The sequence below is a fragment of the Apteryx rowi genome, unplaced genomic scaffold, assembly GCF_003343035.1.
Source record: "Apteryx rowi isolate R43461 unplaced genomic scaffold, aptRow1 scaffold_216, whole genome shotgun sequence".
Taxonomy (NCBI): Eukaryota; Metazoa; Chordata; class Aves; order Apterygiformes; family Apterygidae; genus Apteryx; species Apteryx rowi.
The window spans coordinates 273,303-296,505 of record NW_020448486.1 but is presented as its reverse complement, the minus strand read 5'-3'; the positions used below and the strand labels follow the sequence as shown (position 1 = coordinate 296,505).

Genomic DNA, 23,203 nt, shown 5'->3' with positions numbered 1-23,203 from the left:
CAAGGAGAATGAACCAGACATCTGGACTCCCTAACTGTGACAATGTCACACAGCAATTTCACTTTAATAACAATACCCTAGTAGTAAAAAACACCTGAATAACAGAGCATGGAGGAAAATGCCTGGCATAAGGTGTAAAGCTGAAGTGGGGCTTGGCGTCTTTATTCTTCACATGATCCAGTACTGATTTTAAGTGGCTGTCTGATTTTCATGGGTTTCTTCTCTTCCCACTAATATTGTATTTTACAGAAAACAGTCATATTCAGAGTTAGTTTTGATCCTGTTCCTTGGAAGGGAGATATCCAGAGACTAGCAGAGGTGGCTAATAATATCAGTACACTAACACATTTCAGGGGAAAAAAATACTGGCTGTAGTGTTAACTTTAACCTGAAAGCCTCACAGGCTATTCCAGTATTCACTGGTATGCCACAAAGATAAGGCACAAGCCTAAGAAAATTACTTATTGGAAATTATATTGCAGTGACAGTCCCCCACCCACTGTAAAACATCAGTCTTGAGGAACTGCTGTGCATTTGTACTATAAATAATTTTACTTGGACTTTTTTTTCAGAAACACTTTGGTTCCACTTGAAGCTGAATAAACAACAATTCTACTGCACAATTTTCTTTCACATTTTACTCATGAATTTCAAACCTCTTTACAGAGGCTGGAAGGTAATACTTTATGCATGCAGAAAATGAAAGATGGACAAAACCCAGGTTTTTAAACATGCTCTGCTAATTTTGAATATATTTAAATGACTAGCTCAAAATCACAAGGACAGTTTGTTATACTGTTGTATATAGAACTCAAGTCTCTGGGCTTTATTTAAGTCAGTTGTCATGGACAAGAATTAACCTCACCTAAACTTGAATGTCAAAAATTAGGTATCTAGTTTCACCTGGTGCTCAAGGCTCCTTCTAACATCAATGAAAGAAAAGGGCATCTTCCAGCAGCTGTTTGGACAGGTGGGATGAACAGTTCCTCAAAAGTACCACTATTATTTTTTTGACCACAGAGAAAGCCTAAAGCAACAAGTTTACGTGAGATATATAACCTCAGTTCTAGTAAAATTAACCAAGATGAATCCCACTCCATGTTCTTTAAACATTAAGAAAAGCTGTCTTTTCTGTTTTGACTGTTACATGGCCTAGAATAATTTAGGTTTTATGTGAAATATGAATAATAAATATTTTAATCTGTAAGAAGAACTATCAGATCATGTCAAAGTCGCAGCCTCTTGTCCTGAATACCTTGGCCTTGTGCAGATTGCCATTAGATGTAGTGCCCTAGTGACCACTCAGAATCCTATTTTTTTTGACATTTACTTACATAATAAGTAGACTCTTACATACTGCATCATGTTGCAAAGTCAACCTACCAACACTGGGAAAAGGCAGAGGAAAACATGGGCCCCTGCAAACTCTACTCTATTCATTTGTACTATTAAGAATTCACACCAGTTTTAATCTACAGCTAACAAAATATCTGTAGCCTTGTGCTTTTTTTAATGTAATTACGGAACACCAACTCTGCAAACTTTGCACAAGCTTACATTCTTTTTAATTACACTCATTTTAATTTCCATCTTCTCTGCTACCCATTTTCTACAGTATCTGCTATGGTAATTTATTTATTTATCCACTCTTGAGATTATCTTAATTTCACTGCAGATGGCATTTCTTCTTACTTTGTTTGCCCCTGCGATACAATAAAACCTGAATCTAATTTCTATGATGGTTACAAGAAATGTTTGCAGTACAACTAGCTTACAGATGCAAGAAAACTTTCTTACTCCTAAAACCTGCATAAATTCCTTCAACAAAATCAAACTTTATAAATTTGTTCTTAATTTTTTATTTCTGTTGCTTTTACTGCTTTTGTTGCCTTAGCCACATTTCCCTCTGAAAAGGGAGTTACTTCTCAGTATGAAAAAGATGCCTGTTGTGAAATGGATCTCTAAAACTGTAGAAATCTAGCAGTTGTTTTTCAGTGTCACAGGATGATCAGGAGGCAATCAGGAGAAAAAGCTGCATCTATCGAGCATCTACGCATAAAGCAATTCAAAATTATATAGCCCAGCCAATCTTCGAGGACCCTTCAGAAAGGCCTCACACTCTGTAAATAGCATAGCTATCCAGCTATAGATATCCCTCATTTGCTTGCTGTCTGAAAAAAAATATAGATGACTTCCACAGGCAACTGCTAAGATATACATTTTCCCTTAGATTATCTGTTATGTAATTTTTAAAGTCATGGCTAAGATAAATATCTGCATTACTAGATCTTCTATGGCAAAAACTATCTGCTAATTTAACTTTTACGAGATTAAGCAATACTTAAACACTGTTATAGAGAGTTTCATATTTGAGCACATTCCGTAACAGTGATTAGTGAGTGTAAACAAAATTCAGTATCCAGACAGAAGTGGGACGACGCAGATGAACAGCGTTACAGATGGCTGCCATTCGCTCCTTCTCCACAGCAATCATTAGTAACAAATGCCTGCTTTGAGGAGATGCTGACTGAATCACAGAGAATTAAAATTAATATCCAAAAATATATTCTGAATATTTTTTTCCATAAGCGAACCCCTTAACCTGTTAAACCTGTTAAAACAATATTTAAACCTGTTAAAACAATATTTAGACCTGTTAAACAATATTTAACCGTTAAAACAATATTTAGAGAGTGATTCTTGCCAGTATATTGCAAATTAATTAGTCTGTCTCTCTAGTATCTACGTGTGAATGAAAGAGTGCTGACTCAATTTGAAAGGAGTTTTATATTTTCTGCTAACTATAAGGTTTTTAGACACCTCTCACGTATTACATCCTCCCCTTCTGCCTTTACCTGTGTTCAGAACACCTTTYGCTATTATTAGGGCTACTTTATTACAGTCAAACACAGTAATTAGAAGCTACAGTGCAGAATTCCACCATCTTATATTTCTGTCAACGGGTTAATTTGTGGAGTAGATGTACTGTGGATACATTCAGAGAGAGGAGAATTCAGGAGAAAAATATGTTGTTTACTATAAAGATATATGTCAATTGATATATATGATATGATATATCAAAAGATATATGTTTAACTGATTTTAATCTTCCTTCTTTTCTCGAAGCTTTAGTTAGTCTTCTCATTAACAGGAAATCAACATACTTTTAATTTATTGGCTACTTGTAACTAGTAATTTTCTGTTTGGTAGATAAAGGTATCTTAATAGCCAAAATGTGAGAGAAGAGATGGACTAACTGCATTTTCTTTCAACTGAAAGCAAAGGAATTAAAATTTTTTTACACAGCAAAAATGCAGTCTTCTTTCCATCATGCAGTTCTTTAGAATTACAGAAAGACTGTGAGATATAGATAATCTTTCATACATCACTAATCTCAAAGGAGGCAGACTACTTCAAAAATCAGTTAAGCAAGCATAGCAAGCATAACAAAAAAAGTGTACTGGAAGTTTATCTTCTAAGTAGTTTAAAAAAAATAATTAAAAAGTCTGTGTGCTTAAGTTTTCCCAATATTAAATTGATTTACGTATACTAAAATCCTCATCACTTCTATTGCATTTTTTGTACTTTACCTGAACTATAAACTCTACAATATTATCTTTCCATTTATTACTAAATGAACATAGAACGGGAGACTACATGTAAGCAAACAGGGGAAGTGGCTCAAATAGGGCTTTAATAATCAAGTCAAATTTACTTAACATACTGTAGGGCTAACTACTTCTAAGTTAAACATGCCCAATAGAGAGTATGACAAAATTTCTCCTTGATACTTTTAAAAAGTATTAATTTACATTGTTTCCAAAATCTAAATATATATTTCACTGAACTTTTAGGTCAGCAAAGCTCTTACAGACATGCCTGAGTTTAAACATGCTAGTACTGTTATTTGAAATCAATGGGACTTGGATGTATGTCAGGTATTTCACATGGCTTTCATTATAAGTGAAAGATTTATGCTTCCTTACCTAACAATCCTAAAAATATTATAAAATATGTTAGACAATTCTTCTTTTTTTGATTATTATCTATGAACCCATTACAAATGAGGGTATTGGAGCCATTTATCATCATCATTGCTATCAAGCCCTGGGAAGTTACTCACTCTTTCTGTTTGTCTTTCCCTTTCCTGCTGCCAGGAGGGTAACGGCGCACAGAGCAAGGTGTATTTTCCCATTAAACTACATCTGCTTGTGGCCAAGCTGCCCCTCAAATCAATCAGATGCAGCATGCACACTGAAAGCTTTAGCTGCGTGTCCTGCCACTATGTGTATCATTGTGCCAGCTATGATGGTCTGCAGTCTTTTACATTCCTTGGTGCCAAATCCCATCAACAAGAAACGTACCAGGCTGTTGCTCTGTTTAGGACTAAAATGGAGGTGGCCAACCTTTTTGGCTCAGGAGACAAAAGTACTTTTCTTAACTGGTAGAAAAATCACAGGTCCTTTCCCTGCAACCCTTGTAGCTGGCAGAACCTGGAGCAAAGCAGCATTCAGGTGCTGCCAGGTGATAGTCTTGGCTGGGCCACAAACTCTTTGGCTGGGTGTATCAGGTGACAGCTGTCACCCTACATGGCCTGGCACACCCAGGCTACACTCATTGGCCAACTACCTGTACCTGTGCTCAGTCTGTACCTGGAAGTGTCCTGTGCATTCCTATTCCTGCTCCCACATCTCTCAGGCTCCTTGACTACCTCCCTTGTAATCCTCTGCTGCCAGACACAGTTTATACAGGCAAGTGATCTCTAGCACAGCTGGACATCTGCTAGGCAGCTGCCCCAAACAGCTTGTGTGTGTTGGGCTACTTCCGGATACTCTGCAGGTTACTAACAGCTCTTGGGCTGGTCACCGCTGTTGCGCAAAAAACAAGAGTGGTTGACATTGAGGTTGTGAGCATGTATTTGCATGTGTTAATGTCAAAATGTATTTCATTGCCTCTTGCTATTTCACTTGATTTCTAGGTGATTGAACTCTGGAACAGATTGATCACAGAGGTTGTGGAGTCCCTCAAGCTTTCATTTGAATGCTAAGGGATCTCTGAAGGAGATCATAATTTCATTTAGTTTAATTTAGTTTCCTTATCCTGTGCATGGATTCCTCCTCTAACTTACCTTTCCTCTTGCACTGTGAGAGTGAGCAGCTGTGTGGTAAGCACTTGTTTAGTGGAAAGTTGGAGTAAGGCTACCTTTGTCTTCCTGCCCACTCAAATGCTGAACACCCAGAGTGAGGAGGAGTGAGTGCAGAAGAAGCTAGACATTCAGACCAGCCAACAGAAATATCTTTCTTATGAACTACTGTGTGTGTGCAGTAATTTGGATGTGTTTGGACTCACTGAACACATGCAGATCACCAGTCTATTTGTGGCACATACCACATAGGACATGCTGGACGTTGTGCCAAATTGTATGTTGAATCTGTACAAGGAGCTACTATTGAGCAGGAACTGGAGTTTCTGCGCATGAGCATGGCAACTGCACAATGCATGCACATGAGACATTTCCAGATAGCTGCCAGCCCTGGCTGCTGGATGTCTGGATATCTGTAGATGACCACCCAAAACAAAAGGACATGAGGAACAGAACTGAGGCATTAGGGGTTTTTTTGTTTTTTTTTTTAATGTTTCAGAGGTTGTCCCCTCCACATACCCAGACTTGTATCCCTGTATCTTCACCTTCTGTTCTGCCCAGCGTGAAAAATGAGTTATTCTAAAACCTTTTGAGAGTCTGATCACTATACCACATTAAACAAATGTGGCAAGTTGGCAGTGTCTGTCAACTCAGCCAAGTGCTATTACTGAGTGATGAAAAAGAACCATTAAGATAACAATACACTGAAATGCGGTCTTTTTATCTTTAATATGGCATCTGACAAAATCACCAAGGTGTAAGATGGCCTAAAGAAGATCTGCAGTAAAATTCTTCTCTTTTATATTAATTTCATTTACAATAAAGCTCATTCTCCCCCTGCTGTCATTTTCTGCCTGTTCTGTTTCACCTAAATTTAACTGAAGCCTGAAGGGCTCTGTGTGGGTGGCAGCAGAGGCCAGCAGCCTCGCCAGGGAGCAGCACTAATGCCAGTCAGCTCTGCGCAAGGGACCCGTGGTGACGCATCCCGTAGTGCTGGGCTGGGCAAGCAGTTGTCATGTACTTGTCACCCAGGAGCTGGGAAAGTGTTTCCTTTTTTAAAGGGAAACACTCCAAACACTAAAAAAATCTAACTCTAAGACTCTTAATGTTATGATGTTATGGAAGAGACAACTCAGTTAAAACACTGCACTGTTGCTAGGAAGCCACATGGCTTAAATCCATTAATTACATATCAATTACCTGTTTTAAGACTTGAACACATCTTCACKTACAAGTTAAAGACCAATGAATAAATAGCAGACCTGTGGATCCATATATTTCATACAGCCAGAAACTTAGTAAATTCCCCCCCAAAACAGACAGCAGCATTCCTAGAGTATACGTTTCTATTATTATTGATATCCAACCATAATATTATTTTAATAAGAAAGGTTTTATATGAGGCACTGTGAGATCATGCCAACATGTAACTGAATAGTTCTTTAAATGGGTTTTGCGAGTGTTAGCTTTAAAATAGCAAAACACAAGAATTCATGGGGACATGAGGCAAAAAAACTTGGTCAGTAAATGCATATGATGTGTATTTGGTCATTTGCCTTACATCTGAGGGCATATTTCAATAAGTAAGATTACAGCCTTTCAAATTCTAATATAATTCTTCTGTAATATATCACAGCAAACAATATATTAGGGAATAGCTTCTGCACTCCCAGAAGGTGGTAAAAGAAACTCCAAGGCAAGGTGATGCTATACCTGGAGCTGATTTTCAAGTACCATCTCTGCTATCCCTCTGGTAACAGAAACTGAATTATGTAGACTTTCAAAAAATATTTCCAGACAATGAAAGAACCACCAAAAAATCAAAAAGCCGCATTCCAGCACTTCCATTTAGGAGACTAAATCAGAAGTTCAGAAATGGCTGAACATATGAGAAGAAGACCTTAATTTGTGCCTGGCACAACGCTCATTCTGTGTAACAACCCAAGACAAGACAAGCCAGCTTTTACAAAACAGGCAGGATACTGTGCACAAGCCTTCTGGTAACCATAGTCCTGACCACTGGATGGCACTACTGGGCGTATTTTAGCAAACGCAGTATTGCAATTGCTGTCAAATTTTAACTCTATATTGGCACAATGTCAAGCAAGCTAACCCAAATCAAAGGCTGTGAGTTTCCACTGTTTTCTCCAGAAAATAGCCTTGTATATGTATTTAGCTGAATAAAGAATATGAGCTTGGCGATTTGGTAGTGTGAATATCCGATACAGGCTATGACATGTGATGGGTAAAAAAATGAAAATCTGGGAGCAGGAATGGGCAGAATATTTGTGTGTTGAATATCCTTATCATGGTGATATAATCTCCTCCAGATTTATATGTTTATTTTTTCGAATGCCACATCTAGCTAATATCACATCTTTCTCTCTTAAATAACTTTAGTTCTTTTCCTTAATAACTTTAGTTTTTTTCCTTTGATATAATCACACCCAACTACTCCCCCCTTCAAAATAACTCTSTACCACTAGAGGCCTACATCATGCTCTGGCACTATTACCACCAAAAAGCAAGAGTAAAGTGAATGTAAAAGTTGACAAATCAGGTGATTTATATTTTTCATTAATTTTGAAGTAATATGTGTTACCAGCTCTATGGATATTGTCCCCAGTCTCACAGAAACTGCTATTTTCTTTAAAAACCCTAATGCTGGAAGCCCGTGATGACAAAAGAATATTCAATTTAATGTTTCTTTATAACAATTTCTTCCCTCATGGCTATAGAAAAAAAGCTGAGATTACTTTCTCAACCTTTAAGGTTCAGTCATATCACAAAGGTCACAGAAAAAGAACCAGCATCTATTATTCATTTAAAACTGTTTGATGAACACCCTCCTGTGTTCATCACACCCTGATGAACATTCAGGGTGTGACTCCTGTTTTTTTTTAATTCTTTAATTTTTCTAATCATTTAGGGTTGGCAAGACTGTAAACAGCAATACAACATACAGAATACTAATGAATTAGGATTTGCATATTTCTTTGAATATGAAAGCTGTAATATTTTTTATATATGCATATTCTTTTCTCCATTAGCTTAAATAATTTCTTACATAATAAGGACCAAATCTGGCCTGTTACATTTTTATCTACTAAAATTATTAGAGAAATATTTGAGCTGAACTTCACACTTGGGTAAATTGCCTGATACCAGAACTTTTCACCCGCAGAACAGAAGAGAGACTCTACAGAGTGCTGGCATAAGCTTCTCTCTTCTCTCTTGAAGAGTGTGGGTTAATCCATAGTGTTGGTGGGAGCACTTTGATGTATTAGGAGAAAATGCCAACATCAGCCTCAGCTGCTGAGTGAGAGAGCACTGATATGAAGTAGGACATTCTTGGGATGCACAGGACTGCGGAAAATGCATCTGAAGTCATAAGGATAGTCCAGACTCTAGTCTTATTTAACCTTTTGCTGAGATTGGCAATGGAGGTGCTAATTACTGCCAGAGGTTCAAGCTTTCATAGGTACGTAAACACCTATTACATTTTTATTTGCCTAAAAATCTTTTGGGATTTGAGCTATAATCAGCTCTGAGATAGGGAGAAATGGTTCCTGGTATCCTGAGGATCTGTCGCTCTTATCAAATTGGTTTGAGTTGACAATGTCTCATTCGAACAAACTGTACAGAATATTTGACTAAAATCTGGCTTTGTGTTCACATAATCTTTCCACATTGCCCTCCTGCCATCACTAATTTTCAAAGCAATGTCTCCTGCAAGAACCTTTCCGCGTGCCAGTGCCCCAGCTGGTTTGCTCAGGAACCAGAACTCCAGGACGAGGAAGCTGTTGCAGAAGCTCACGTTTCAGCAGTTTATGGTATCACACACTAAAACATTGCATCTCTTAAGGRGACAGGCATGAGGAATAGGCCAAGAAGAGGCGAAAAGCTCCAGCTGACACAAACATAGCTCAGCAATCAGCAACGATGAGCAAGGAAAGAAAAATGCAAAATAAAAAATGACAGATAAATGGGAGTTAGGTAAAGTACCATACATCTATCCTTTTTCCTCTGTGTGACTCTTTAATGTTGTTGCCAGGGCCCCTAGATGGAGTAAGAGTCTTGATATACATGTCCACTTATCTGTCATCCTTTATCTTACACATGCAATCCTTAAAGATATCCTGCAAATTCAAGACAAAATAAGAGTTTCAAGGCACAGGCGAAACGTAGATTTTTCAATGGAGACAAAATGAAATGTGGAAAATGAAACTAGGGGAAGATCAGCACCTTCACAAGAGATGCAGTATGATACTAGTGTCTGCTTCATTTATAAGAAATTGAGTTCAGCCTTCTCAAACAGTATACGCTGAGGGCCTGGTTCATTCCTTTTCTCATGCCACAGTAAGGCCAATGAGTTCAACAGAGTTACTTTCAATTTACTTTTGCCAGAAAGGGAGACATCCATCTATCCATCTACTGTGTGAACTAAGAAAATGCTCAGAGTACCCAGAACTTTTATTAAAATTAGCCAGACTGCACAGAGATGGGCCAAAGACTGCTCTCAGTTCCACTGCTAGAACTCTGCTATGATGCAACAGTACCATAGATGTAATTCAGTTTGAATTTGGGCTAAAATGGCTTAATTCAACTGCTTCAGTAAAGTCACTGTATATCATAAAATCATCAGCCCTAGGAAGCTGAATATTCATTGTGTGGACTCCCAGAGTTAGATTAAGAACATCACACTGAGGACACTACATTGTACAGTCTCTTCACACTTATAAAAGCAGGAAAAAAAATTTATGTCTCACATCATCTGTTCTCACACTTTGTCCTTAGCATACCAGGTATATGCTGTATGAAAGCTTCTAGTAAGACTTACAGAAAATGATCCTAGCTGCAGCTGGTGGGTAAAAATATAAGATAATGGTTAAGCTCAAGCTTGTCTTTGGATCCTCTGGGTATTATGAGGTTGAACGGTAGCATCAGAGGTACACAAACTGACTTTTGATATAGCTCTTTGAAAAAAAATTAACACAGGGTCAGAAAGAAAAAAACACTCTTCCAGAATTACTGAAGTAAAAGGGAGAATTATAGTAAAAATGAAATTCAGCTCCACACTCTGACTTTCCTTCTGTGGAAAATTTATTGTCTTCATCTAAAGAAGCATGTAATTGCTGAGAGCCTTCACTGCAGCCAGCCAGCCTCCCTGCTAGCTCTGTGTGGTTTTATTTGTAGAAGTTACTGGAGAAAGAGGCTGGAAAGGAACAAAGCAGGGAAGGAAGAAGGGTTGGAGGCAGACCAGACTSTCTATGGGTGGCCACAGAGGAGCTCACTGCTTAGGCAGGGAGATGGTGCGGATCGTTCAAGTACAGCGGAGGAAAGCTGCGCAGGGCATTCGCCGGGGCTGTGTGACAGCACCAAAACTGGAATGGGACAAAGAAACCTCAACAGAAAAACCCAGTTCAGCAGGCACAATGAAGAAGAACACTGAATGCAATGTGCTATAGTACATGGAYTGGGCAAAATGCTGCAGCTTATCTTCTCAGGAAAACAAATTTCTGCAGGGACATCAAAATCGTCTTCTGCTGTCCAAAAAAAAGCAGGTACAGCCTCAGCTCACACCTCACTGCCAAGACCTTGGAGCTGTGAATGGAGGCAAGCTGGCTCAGGATGGTGGAATGAAGCTCCCTGGGAACAAAGGCTCTGATGTCTGCTCCAAGGAAGACATATTTTTTCCCTTTCTAATGTAAATATGGTGTCATGTGGGAAAAAATGAGCAAACAAGCAACATGCAGCAGGCAGAAGTCACACAGCCTAATGCATTCCGGCACATGAGGCCTCCCTCACATGACAGCAGGGCAGCCTGGCACAATACCTGGAACGGGACAAATCCAAAGAGAACAGCGAAAGGGTGCACAGGCTCACGGTAAGAGAGGGTTTGCCTGAAGAAAAGGTGCTTGCAGTCAAGAGGATAACAGGAAAGGAGAGAGCAGCCAAGAGGGTGAGAGCTATACAGAAGTCAGAGATAAAGTGAACACCACATGTGATTACATGATGCTGAGGAAGAGACAGGGAAAAGATAACGGAGGGGACTGAAAAATCAAAGCAACACTCTAGGGAAAAACTGAGATGGAGAAAGAAGGAGAAGCTCTCACGTGAAGAAGCAGCAGCCCTCAGAAGATACGGTGATCCTGTTATCACCGAGGTATCAGTCTGTTTGCATGAGATTGGATGCCTGCATATATTTTGCAATTGTGTATGTTTAAAAGAGTACCAAACCAAACCTAATAATTGTTTATACTCTTTTGTTTGAGGTGTTCATTAGGAGGACCAAGGAAAATGGGATATACAAACTTTCTGGTTTGGGGTAACTAATCCAAAGCACGCCGGATCAAAAAGTGACTGACATCTGTTACCAGCAACAGATGTTCAGAGATACCAGCTGGTGAGCAGACTGTCCCACCTTAAACCTGTCTCAAAAAAGCCATCAAGAGTAGCACAGTGAATGGCAGGTTTGACAGAGTTCAAGAAGTGGGTGAGGAAAGATCTTGAACTGTGATCCAATTACAAAAGCTGTGTGCATCAAGCCAGGGCCAAGCTACTTGTCTAGCAGAGGGCAGTGTGTCGGTATGTTTGGGACAGGGCCTAGCCAACGCACCTGCCTGCTTCTGATTCAAAGGTGGCCAATTCAGTCATTTTCCTCTGTAAAGGACAAAATAATATTAGCTGGCAATTTTCTGCAACTCGGTTCTTAATGGGAGCCACTTGGAATCACAGGTATGTTTGAAAAATCAATCTCTAAGGAAATGAAAATTTGAGAGTTTAAGATACAGATTTTTGTTTGACTCTTTCTGACAACAAAATGAATTCCAAATGTCCACTGACAGTACTTGGATTAATCTTTTATGAGACAGAATTACAGTGGTAGCCTTTAAAAGCAAATAATTGGGGACATCTGAGATGCCACTACCTCTTATGTAGTAGCAATCCACTTTCTGCTAACATTGAGAAAGAAGCTGAATTTGTAACAGTGGTCTCTCCATGAACATACCAAATACACAGGTTATACATCAGCTGTCTAACAGCCACTATGAGCTGTCAAGTATATTAATAAAGTTATATAGTTAAAGGGAAAAGAAGAGAAAATTTAAACCCATTTTCACGATATTGTGCTGTGAGTGAACACTTACGGACTGAAATCCTTATGAAGGATGTGTCTGCAGGGAATATGCTAAATCAAGCCCTTTTGAACTTTTGATTAAATAATTGATGCATAATGCAGAATGTATAATATATGCATCCTTTTCCCATAGTTGCTTGGAAACCCATATGGAATGGTACTAGCAGTTCTGGTAGAGCATTTAATCTCTAAGTAGCTGGTAAAGACAAAGGAATAAAAAAGTTTTTAAAACCATTAACTCATGTTTTTTTCCATTATTCAAGTACTGCAGGATACCAGAATTAGTAAGTTACACAATGGTATTGATGCTCTTATATTACAGAGTGCTTTTCTTTTTTTCTTTTTTAAAGTTCTCTCTCATGGAGTCATGTGAATGATTATGAACCTCAGCTTCCGTTAAAACAGAAAACAAATGTTTCCAACTTCTGTATTTATGTAATAATAATAATAATGATAATAATCAGAGAATATCCAAGACGGTCAACAGAGAAGAACAAAAATAAGAAACCACACTGTTTTTTTTCAAGTGATGGGATTTTTAAGCAAGTCTCTTAGAAGTCTGATCACAAAGGGTTTTACAATATAAGAATACACTGATCAGAAATTCAAGAAGAAGATTGTTCTCCCAGGAAATAATGTTTCAAATTGCAGCCAGACAGACCTTTTGCACTCCCTCAAGTAGGCAACGTTGCTTGTCATTCAGCCTGATTGCTCTGTGACCCAGCCTGAATCTACCTTGTGCTTTATCGCTTCCAAGATGGAATGAAATATATGTTAAAACCCAACAATAAGAAGAGAACATTAACCATGGAACCCTGGAAAGACAAAGGATTAATTTATTTAATCTAAACAATTCTACAATCACGATAATTTTGTGGCTGTATTTCTGATGATGATCCTAACAAAACAAAACTGAGGGGCAACCACTAAATTATAGACCTTCAGAACGAAAGGCAGGATGTTGAGAATGATGGCTTCCTGCCATGGCAGGGATCTTCATGAAATTCTTGTGCATAGAGTGTACCACCATTGAGCATTTCTTGTGGACTCTGTTTCACTTTAGAGAAAATAAATATTCACTGAGCCAAGGAAAGAATGTCTTTATACTACGGTGGCAAGTGGTCTCATTTAAGTAAAGAGAAGCAGTTGTCAATTCCTAGATGGCTTAACACATTAATTTGAAAGACTTGGTGGATAAGTATCAACAAAAAACAGGAATGCTTCTAAGTRTCCTCCAGCTTTATGTTTAGGAACTTTTTGGAAAGGTAAGATCAATGCATAATTTCTCATGCAGAAGAAAAAGTTGAACTTGGGTCTACCAGTGACTTCCTAAGTCACTGGAYAATGTAGAGGTGCACAGCACCACTTTCAGGGTGGAATCAGGATATTCATATTCTTTGCTTCTACTACCAGTGCCTGGTATTAAGACTTTTCAGTTTGGGGTGAATGGCATGTTGAATGGGATTGGTTAAAATGACACTTTGAAGTGTCAGCCCAGTATAGAAAATAAAACACTATTAATTTTATTTTGTTTTAATCAAATAAATCTTAAAATGTGATTGCCATCCTGATAAAGGCCAATAACTCACAGAGCCTGATCTCATTATTTGTTACCCATACTGTCAGTTTCTAGGATAAAATCAGTCTCAGCAGTTTGCTGTAGCGTTACAGGAGGTATAAAAGTACAGAATGAAAACAGCTTTAAGAAAAGCACCTAAAAATAGTGTGTTTTCGATAACTGTCATTCATTCTCAGTGTGAAATTATTATATTTTGGGAGGGTGAGAAATTATTCTAACTTAAAACAAATGTAAAAAGGCAGATCAGATCAGAGAGGCACCCAAGAGCATGTATGGAAATCAAGCTGACATGCCTCCATGCCTCAGGGATGTGACTACTTAAGCCTAAAGGAAGTAGGAGGGAAAACAAGAGGGAGGTGCAAGAGAGCACCTTGGACAGTCACAAGGTCTCTAATACAGTCGTGGCAGCTGTGCTCCCTATGTGGAAACAACTGAAGTAACATCTGGATAAGACAAAACAAAGCAAAAAAAAGAAAAAAAATTACTCATGCAGGAGAATATTGAAGGGAGAAACAAAGACCCCAAAACCCTAAGGTTTTGGAATTAAATGGTCAGAGAAATGAACTCCCTTTTTGCCTGCATTAATTAAGTCCCATAATACAATCATCAGCATGGCTTTAAATTCAGGACTTTCAACTGCCAGTGATTTACTCTGATCTAGGGATATCAGCAAAATTTGCTGTTCTGCAGCCAGCATTATGGAATAATCTCACAACGTGTTCAGAGAAGTCTATCAGGGACAACAGTAGTTTTCCAGCTGTACAGTTCTGTATTAGTGAGTGATGTTTAACTGTATAATGGTTTTGATTACAATATGTTGTTATGTTCCACTCCTGCTGCCACCATAGCCCAGAGGGAATTTGCATGCGAACATGGTATTTAATCTCAGCTGGCATTTCTGTATAAACAATTGGGTCTTAATAAATTCACTGAAATCAAATATTAAAATAAACCAACTACACAGTGATGGCTGGGGATAACTAAAAATTGTGCTTTTTGATGGTTCCTGAATACTGGTGAATGTTGTTAGATATGTGCAAGTGTTGTCATTGGTCACTCATGCCTTGTTTTAGGACAGCCTCTTCCATGTGTGAATGCTATGGATAACCACCTGTCTGCAAGTCACTGTTATATCAAGATGACATCTTCCCATCTGAGTGGGAGTGTGTATGGTGACAATTGTGCAGAGGTGCCCTCTGCTTCCATCCTCATACACTTTCAGGGTATAGCCAAGAGCAGCTCCCTGCAATTTATTAAATGAGTTCTTTAAAAGAATCCCTTAAATACACTTTCTCCAAGCAATTTTTCCCAGTAAGTCTGGTCTGTCATGAGGGAGTGAAGAGCTAGTTGGGGCAGGGCAGGAGAGCACAGCTAAAAGAAGCCAAGGACGGCCTGAGTGACCAGAGGTGCTATACACTGTGAGTCTTTGAGCTTTTTCTTCTTATAACTTCCCTTAAATGAAGCAGCTCAGATGCAGCAGAAAGGTTTTTTTTTTTCCCATGCCACTTTTTTTTTTTCCTGAACCTACTACTGGGTGGTGCATAATGGCAATATCTGTAGGGGGAAAAAAAAAGAGTAGCTGGCATTGGCAAGAGGTCTGATATTAACCACTTTGGGGCAGTACTTGGTTGAGTGGTTCTATGTTTAGAAGTTGTGTCTGGCACAGCCATTGTGTAGAGCTTGAAAGCACACCAGGTAGATGAATGATTTCTCTTCCCACTAATCCATCTGGGTTCTCCCAGAATGCCATCTGGGAGAACAGCAGTCTAACAGAAACAGAGAAGAAAACTGTACTTGACAGTGAAGAAGATGTACATAATTCAGCCACTCCAGAGCAACAGGAATCATTCCTTAAGTTGCAAAGAACTTAATTCTTAGGATGACATTTTTGTTTAAATCTTTTTTTTTTTTCAGAACAAGTTGAGACAGTGTAAGTCTTGATATAAGATCAGCAGATCACTTCCCCAAGGTTATCAACAGCAACCAGATGGCAAGTACTGCCCATGAGCGACTTGGCTCAAACTGGCAAACTGAAGGGTTCATGTATTCGATCTGTATWCTAGGAACAAAGGCAACAGTTTCACAAAAGCAGATCACATTTGATAAATAAGAGGAACAAAGTTACGGATAACTACCAATACTTTTAGCCAAACAGTCACTCCCAGCAATGAGGATATTGTACCCTTGTTTTTCATCTGCTGTGTATTGAAAATTTCTTCCTCTTAAACACAAAATTTAAAAAAATAAGAGAAACACATGAATACAGAATATTAGTATCTTTTGGTGCATTTCCTTCTAAAAGTAAGAAGACAGTGGCTGGGCAGGTACTGACCCCCTCCTAAGTTTTGTGTCTGGCAGCCTGCTTGTACTGTGATACTAATCCTTCAACTCATACTTTGGTTAAACACATATTAAAAATAAGAGAAATGTGCCGGAGAAGTGATTGAAAGGCTAACTCCTTGGCTAATAGCCTAATAAATACTCTCCAAATGCTTTTCCTTGCAGCTTGGTCTCTCCAGTATGTTTGGACAGCATAAGCTAAACATTTTCTGTAATGCAGATAGATGTGACCTCAAAGCTAGGCACTCTCTCACGGGCGGTTAAGCTCTAGCCACACCGAACCCTTGTTAGCGTTCTTATCACTGTGAGTAGCACAAGCGTGGGCAGGCTGTCACTCCAGCTTAGATACAAAGGCTAAAATAACTGTTGGACTCCTGGTTTTTTTTCACTAGCCCCCTCCCTGCTGCTACTGCTGACAAGAGTTCCCCTGGTTCAGATTTTTTTTAAACTTAGTGTAGAAGGGTCCAGTAAAACACATAAAATTAAAGCCACCATTCTAAGTGTTTGCAAAACAAAATGGAGAACAAATGACATAATCCTCTACAGTTTTTATATGTATTTCCACTTCATATTCATAGCTCTTCTCATAAATGTGCTAATAGAAGCCATAACTGTAAAGGAAGAAAGACTGAATCTTAGAAGATACATTAAAAGAAATACCACTAATCAAGTGGGAAACTTCTCAAGAGTGAAGCCTAAAAAGAGGAAGAAAGACATGTTGAGATTATGAGCAGGTTTGTCCTCTTCGAAGAGGTCTCTCTTGGTGGCCTTCTGAAAAGAAAGAGGTTGACTGACATTGTACTTACCTTGCGGCACCCCAAATAGACGAGAATTATAAACACCATTTCTCCTCCATGCATTTGCTATAAAAGCACTTATTTTGCAGGATATTGCTGGAACCCCCAAATGTTATTTACAAGAAAGTTAAACAATGTAGTTAATATGTTTAACTAATTAAAGCTGTGGCCTGCATCAAAACTCACCCTTCTGCGACTGAAATCATTAGCATGTTTGAGACAAGACCCTTGTATAAACACGTTAATATTTAAAAACTGTCCAGGCCCTCTGATTAGTGCTTTCTGCCATGTATGATCAGACCGACCCCTCTGGTGATGGAGCTGAAGGGTAGGACGTGAGTGCAGCGGGAAGCTACCAACGGCAACAGGGAGCAAACACTGCCATACTTACAGTTGCATTTCTTCTGAACAAATCTAAGCTTGCAGGCTGTTCTGTAGGTGGATAAACGAATGCGATCCAGATCTTGAGCCCCTAGTGGAAGAGAATAATAGTGACAGTTGTACGGAAAATGACCTGTGTATCTCTGTGAGCAGCAAAGCCAGAGAACAAAGAGGACCCGGGAGCTGCTTCTGCTTAACAATTTCCAAGGCTATCTCCTTTGCAGTGAGGCGAGTGGTGGGGGAGAAAGGAGGGGGAATGGTAGGAGCTACAGTGTTAAAAGACTTTTATGAAGGAAGGCAGGGAACAGTCGGCCTACTGTGTCTGTCACTTTGAGGAACAATCTGGTCAAGCTGCAGGCTAAAAGACACGCTGGCCAGGCTCCAACAGCAGGGAAAACCTCCATCTCATTTTAATATTTAACAACAAAGATCAGAACAAATATCTTCGGCTGACATGCCAGTACAGAACAAGGTACTGCYAGCAGACCGAATTAGAAACAGCATCACGCCATAACTAAAAGATTGCTAAACAGCAACCTGCAGAAGGGGGCAAAAAATACTGCRAGGAGTGAGAGGCACTCTCCATTTTGCAGTGATATGCTCACTGCAATGGAAACCTTGAATAGGCAGCTAGCTGTTTCACACATGACTTGGCCCTGGCTGCTCCAACTTAAAGACCTGGCAAAATTTCCAAAGCAGCTGCCTAGGAGATGGGTGTAGGTGGCACTGAGACGGGCTGTGGTGTTGCCCTTTCCTGCCCACCTCGTTTAATGCTGGCCAGGCCTGGGAGGAGATGGGGCATAGGAACCAGCTGCGCTGCTCTTACTCTGGCTGGTAGCTACTTCGCATACAGGAGCAGCATAGAGGGGCCAGAACGTGGGGCAGGATCTGGCACTGTGCCTTTAGGCATCCTGCTGCTGTGTATGATTCGTAACACTTTCCAAAAAAACCTCAAAAAGTAGATGAGTAGACTGTTATTTAAATGCTTCTTCTTGGCTGGTATGTTTTACACAAAGAAGTGTTGTTGCATAGCTACAATGTGGCCTATGAAATACAGGACTGTTTACTAATTATCACTCTATATAGCATATTTCAGACACACATTCAATTAAATCTTTGCTTATTTGTTTTTTCATTGTGATCGCTCCTATAATAAAAGAGAAAGAAATGTTTTATTCAGCCGAGCAGCCTCCTCTGTGGAAAAGGTACTGAACTACAAATAATGGAGCTTCTTAAGAAACTGTGCACATGAAACACATCCAAACAAGGTACACTTAGTCTCTAAGTAGAGTGGAGTGAAATATGGCCCTGTTCTGCTTTTAAACGTTTCCCAAATGCGTTCTTTGAGATTCATCTTGACATTATTAGATTGGCCACTCAGCTTCCCTGTTGTACATACGGCCATGACGGCATCATTCACCCACACTTTCTTGAACAATCTAGCATCCTCTGGACCCAAACATTTCAAGTGTGCTCTGACCTGTGAGATGAAAATGAGAATTATATTCTTCCTCCTCCCCAGACTCTGCTCTTTTCTTGACCGGATTCTCCCACACCATCTTCCCAGGGCTCTCATGTATTTCCTTTTGCCAGTTGGCTGTCTTAACACCATCTGCTCCTGAAAGAAGCTACCCTCAACTACTTAACRTCAGGTCTGGAAAGTTTTTTATTTTTTCTCATCATATGCTTTATTGTTAAATTATACAGTTTTTCTCTTCTCCATTAGTATCTTTTTGACAGTTTCTGTAAAAACTCCTTTTCTGGAAAAGAGGAGAATCACACTTGTAACACTAGGTCTTTCCTTTTTTAATAGGACCAATGTGTAACATGAATTTAACTTTTTCCCTTTTAATGTGAAAGTTACAAATAAAAGCTTTTAGTGATCCTTTATAAAACTTCAGCCTTTAATGAGACGCAAAAATTCAAAGCAAAGTGTGACTCTGGCTCAATGTATTTTCTAGGTTGCAGTATTAAGCACAAATTAATGAATTCACAGGCAATAATGTTGCCATTTTTACTATTTGCACATACAGTTGTGGATTGTATTATTTTAGGAGTAGGTGTTTTTGTTGATAAATCCCTGGAAAACAAAGGAAATGTACTATTGCTACATCTTTACGTTTAATTTAATCATGATTCACGTTTTGCCACAGTCTGAGATCTATTTGTCAAATAACTTCTGTAGGAAAATGACTTCAATTACATGCAGAGTGCCGAAAAATAAGTGAGAAAGATGTGTGGGACTGAATATGGCAAATGAAACTCTGAATTTGTAATTTGCCTGCAGGACTGCCAGTGGCCGCTCACCCCCTTTGCCCCATGGTAGTGTTTCACTCGGTTTCTTTTGAATATTCCTCTCTCATGTAATACTGTTGGCAGTTTGAAAAAAATAATAAGGGCATACATTGCAAGCTTTGACTGCTGTTTTTGTACTGGATAATATCTTTTGGCAGCACAGAAACAATGTATATTTTGAACTCTTTTCATCAGAGCAGTCTGCAGTGTGAGCATGTCAGGTAAGACTAAGAGTAGCCTATTGATTTTGACATTCAGGGGTGTATTTTGAGATATAAGACATAATCTAAAATTTGACCACAGGACTCTATAGAAAATGATATCGGTTATGATACTAACTCACAAAGGTTTATAATTTGGAACTAGAGTGATGAGTCTTCCACAGAAAAAGAAATAAAGAGAGTTAAACTAAATTGCTCTAAATAAAGGAAAACCTACACACTGCCCAAAATGTAAAAGGAGAGTTAAAGTCATCTACTCCTTGTTCAGAACACGTTTCCTACTTAGAAAGACAGGAATGGGTGGGTTTTTTGCTCTCTTGTGTAGCCTTGAACTTGTTCCGCTTTCTGAAAATATTGTGGGGTTTTATTTACAGACTCCACAGTCTAGGCAAAGAGTCTACAGACTCACAGTTAGGTAAGAACTGAAAACACTAGTGAAGTCCTCTACTGCACATATTTTCTTTCTCTAATGTTGGCAGGTTGTGGAGTTTAACTTTTTGACAGAAGCTTATGTTTGTTATAGTTTTGAGAAACTTTGCATGACCCACACAGTATGTAGGGCATGTGGAGCACATGCTTTTTGTTAAACATTAATTTTGTGGGGTTTCACACAGCTGAGGGGACCTGAGTGCCATGACAGAAGGATGAACTTCTGTTTCAGTTAAACACACTCTTTATACCACAGGAATTGAAGAGACTCCTTAAAAAGCACAAATGAGCATTTGCTGAATGTCAGTGTTGCTTTGTCTCAGACATACTTAGTCTTCCTCAAATCTTGAATATCTTCCTCTCTGTTTTTTGTGTAGTTGGAGCCTGGTTCTCTTAGTGCATGTATAGTAAGAGGAGGAAGGGAGGCAGGCGAATGGAAAAGGAAAGCACATGTGAGATAAACCCAGCGCAAAGTAACTATGTCGAAATACTAAAAATGTGAAAGAAAAAAATAGTAGAAAATAACTATTTGTGTACAGTACAGAAAAATAATCCCTCCTACTCCTCCAGCTGCTTATTGTAAATTCTCATAATTTTCTCACTCCCCCAAAGCAACCCACAAAGAGCAAAACAGCCTTCAAAACTGTGGGAACAAAGCATAAAACCTCATAGCAAATTCTTCAGCAAGTACAAAGTACTTTCTGTTTTAGGAGCACTTCAAACTAACTGAAGTTAATGGGAGTTTTGCCATCGACTTTAGCCGATACAAGACCAAGTCCTTTATATAACTCTAATTAAAAGTATAGCACGTTCTGACAGTGGAGGAGTGCATCATCCTATTTTTCTTGCTTCTGGCCAAAGAACACCCCTTCCCTTCACTGGTCCAAGATGTTGTATAAAAGGGACAAGGGGAATATCCAGCTGAGTTACATCAGAAAACCTTGTGTGATATTGAAATGATTATAGGGCACAACAGAGCTAGTGGACATATAGGCACCTCTCTGCTACACAGCCAGCCAGCCAACTTCATCATCCAAATTGCGACACTGTTAGGACGGCCTCCAGCAAAGCTGGACCATTTTCAACAGGCAATCTGAATGTGGAGTCCTCATTCTGGAGGGCTTAGGAGTGCAGATGTAGGTCGTTCCGTTGTGCTGGGCCTCACCTCTGGAGAACAGTCCTGAACAGATATAATTCCCCTGAGCAGACCTTGCCTTTTAGTGTACACAGTTGCCCAAGTCTCATTAATGCTCAGCTCAGAGTCCCCAAAGGATGAAGAAGAATTAAAAAAAAGAGGAATTCTGTCCTATTCGAGAAACAGCCTACTGAAAAACAATACCAATGCCTATGCAAAATTTTCCTGGATGGCAGTTCTGAGAAATGGTGGTCACTTAAATGTTTAAAACATGTAGATAATTTGTAAATGCTTCAAAATTTAAAACTAAGAGAAGCAAGATCTTAAAAGGATGGATTCTCCAAAACACTTCATATTTTAGAGAAACAGCTCTGGAAACTTTGCTCCTTTAATTCTGCTCCTCTTTGCCTTGTATCTTCAAGTTCAGAGAACCAAAGTCTTGGCAAACAGGATAGATCTGGATAACCTGCTCCTAGTGCTAACCTTAAGACATATTTCAAAAAATAAATATTCATAACAATCAAAGTACCACTGTTCTGTCATTTTTACTATATTGCAAACCATAAATAATAGGAGGCTTAATAATTACAGACAAAGCTTAGGTAAATCTAGTAAAAGGGTGTCTGTCTCAAACCTCATATATACATAGACAACCTCCTTGAAAAATAGAGCATTGTATGAGAAATGATATATGTGAACACTGTTAAAAGAAGTGCAGGAAGACTGGTTAATATAGTACACCCATAACATATTATTCTGCAAGGAACACACAGCTTCACTAGAGACTATAAAAAATACACTGAAGTGGGATATGTGGTATATGAGACTCTCAGAAAGATGTCATCTTTTGGAATTTCTTTTTTTTCTCTCTTCATTGCTAGCTGTATATTTCAGCATTTTTGGCTCAAGAGGCCATTGATTAAATGAATAGTCACAGAAGCTGGTGTGGAAAATCCCTCTTCCCTGGTATTTGGTCAAATCAGCCCATTTTCCTGTAGTTTTAGTCTCAAAATATAAAAAGCATTTGTGAAATGGAGATGTCAGATGCTTGGGATGGAAAGTTTACATAAATTTTACTGACATTGCATTGCAACTGGCTTTATCTATCACAGTGAAACACATCTAGGAAGTACTTACGCATTTCTGCAAACAGCTGCCTTCTTTCTGCCATGGTATTTCCTCTTTTCCCACAATCTTCAATCATTCTGGAAGACAAAATCATATGATATATTGAGAACTATTCACAGACCAAAAATACATATCTAAATATTTATAATGATTCTGGAAAACCTTTTAAGTTGACTGGTGCTTCACGTGTACACAGTGCCTTTTGCCAGCCTCTCTGTGGCATGGTTTCGGGGGAAGCTGGTCCCAAAATTGTCCTCGGTTTCCTAGCTTCTGCTTTCAAACATTTGTTTTCCCTCTCTCTCTCTCCCGAAGGCAATGTTCAGTTTTTCTGCTTGATTTAACTAACTGACTTATATAAMGTGAGCTCCAAAACTCAGTTTACATTTTCTTAAGTAAGGAATCTTTAGTTTAAATTATGTAAGAGAGAAGAAATCATAAAAATTCAGAAATTATTTTACAGTTTAGAAAATGCTTTTCTAGCCAATTCTAGGCAGAGGAGATAGAAAAAATAACACAAGGGCAACTAAATCCATACTCCTCAACATAACATCCTCTGTTTACTCAAGTAAATACACTTGAAATAGTCACTCAAATTCAAGACAGTATGGCTCTGA

At 38.9% G+C, this 23,203-nt stretch overlaps 1 protein-coding gene across 4 annotated transcripts in view; it reads right to left on the bottom strand.

Annotated features, from left to right (window-relative positions):
• DTNA (dystrobrevin alpha) overlaps positions 1-22,683 on the bottom strand; it is a 92,245-nt gene extending 69,562 nt beyond the window's left edge. For 3 of the 4 annotated variants that reach the window (XM_026064414.1, XM_026064412.1, XM_026064415.1), the window contains exons 1-2: positions 22,599-22,683; positions 17,392-17,472 (exon numbers count right to left, since the gene is read on the bottom strand). In XM_026064414.1, the coding sequence (XP_025920199.1) occupies positions 17,392-17,472; positions 22,599-22,683 (166 nt within the window). The remainder of the gene's footprint in view (positions 1-17,391; positions 17,473-22,598) is intronic. The other variant, XM_026064416.1, reaches the window with a different exon arrangement.
• Positions 22,684-23,203: the final 520 nt, after the last annotated feature.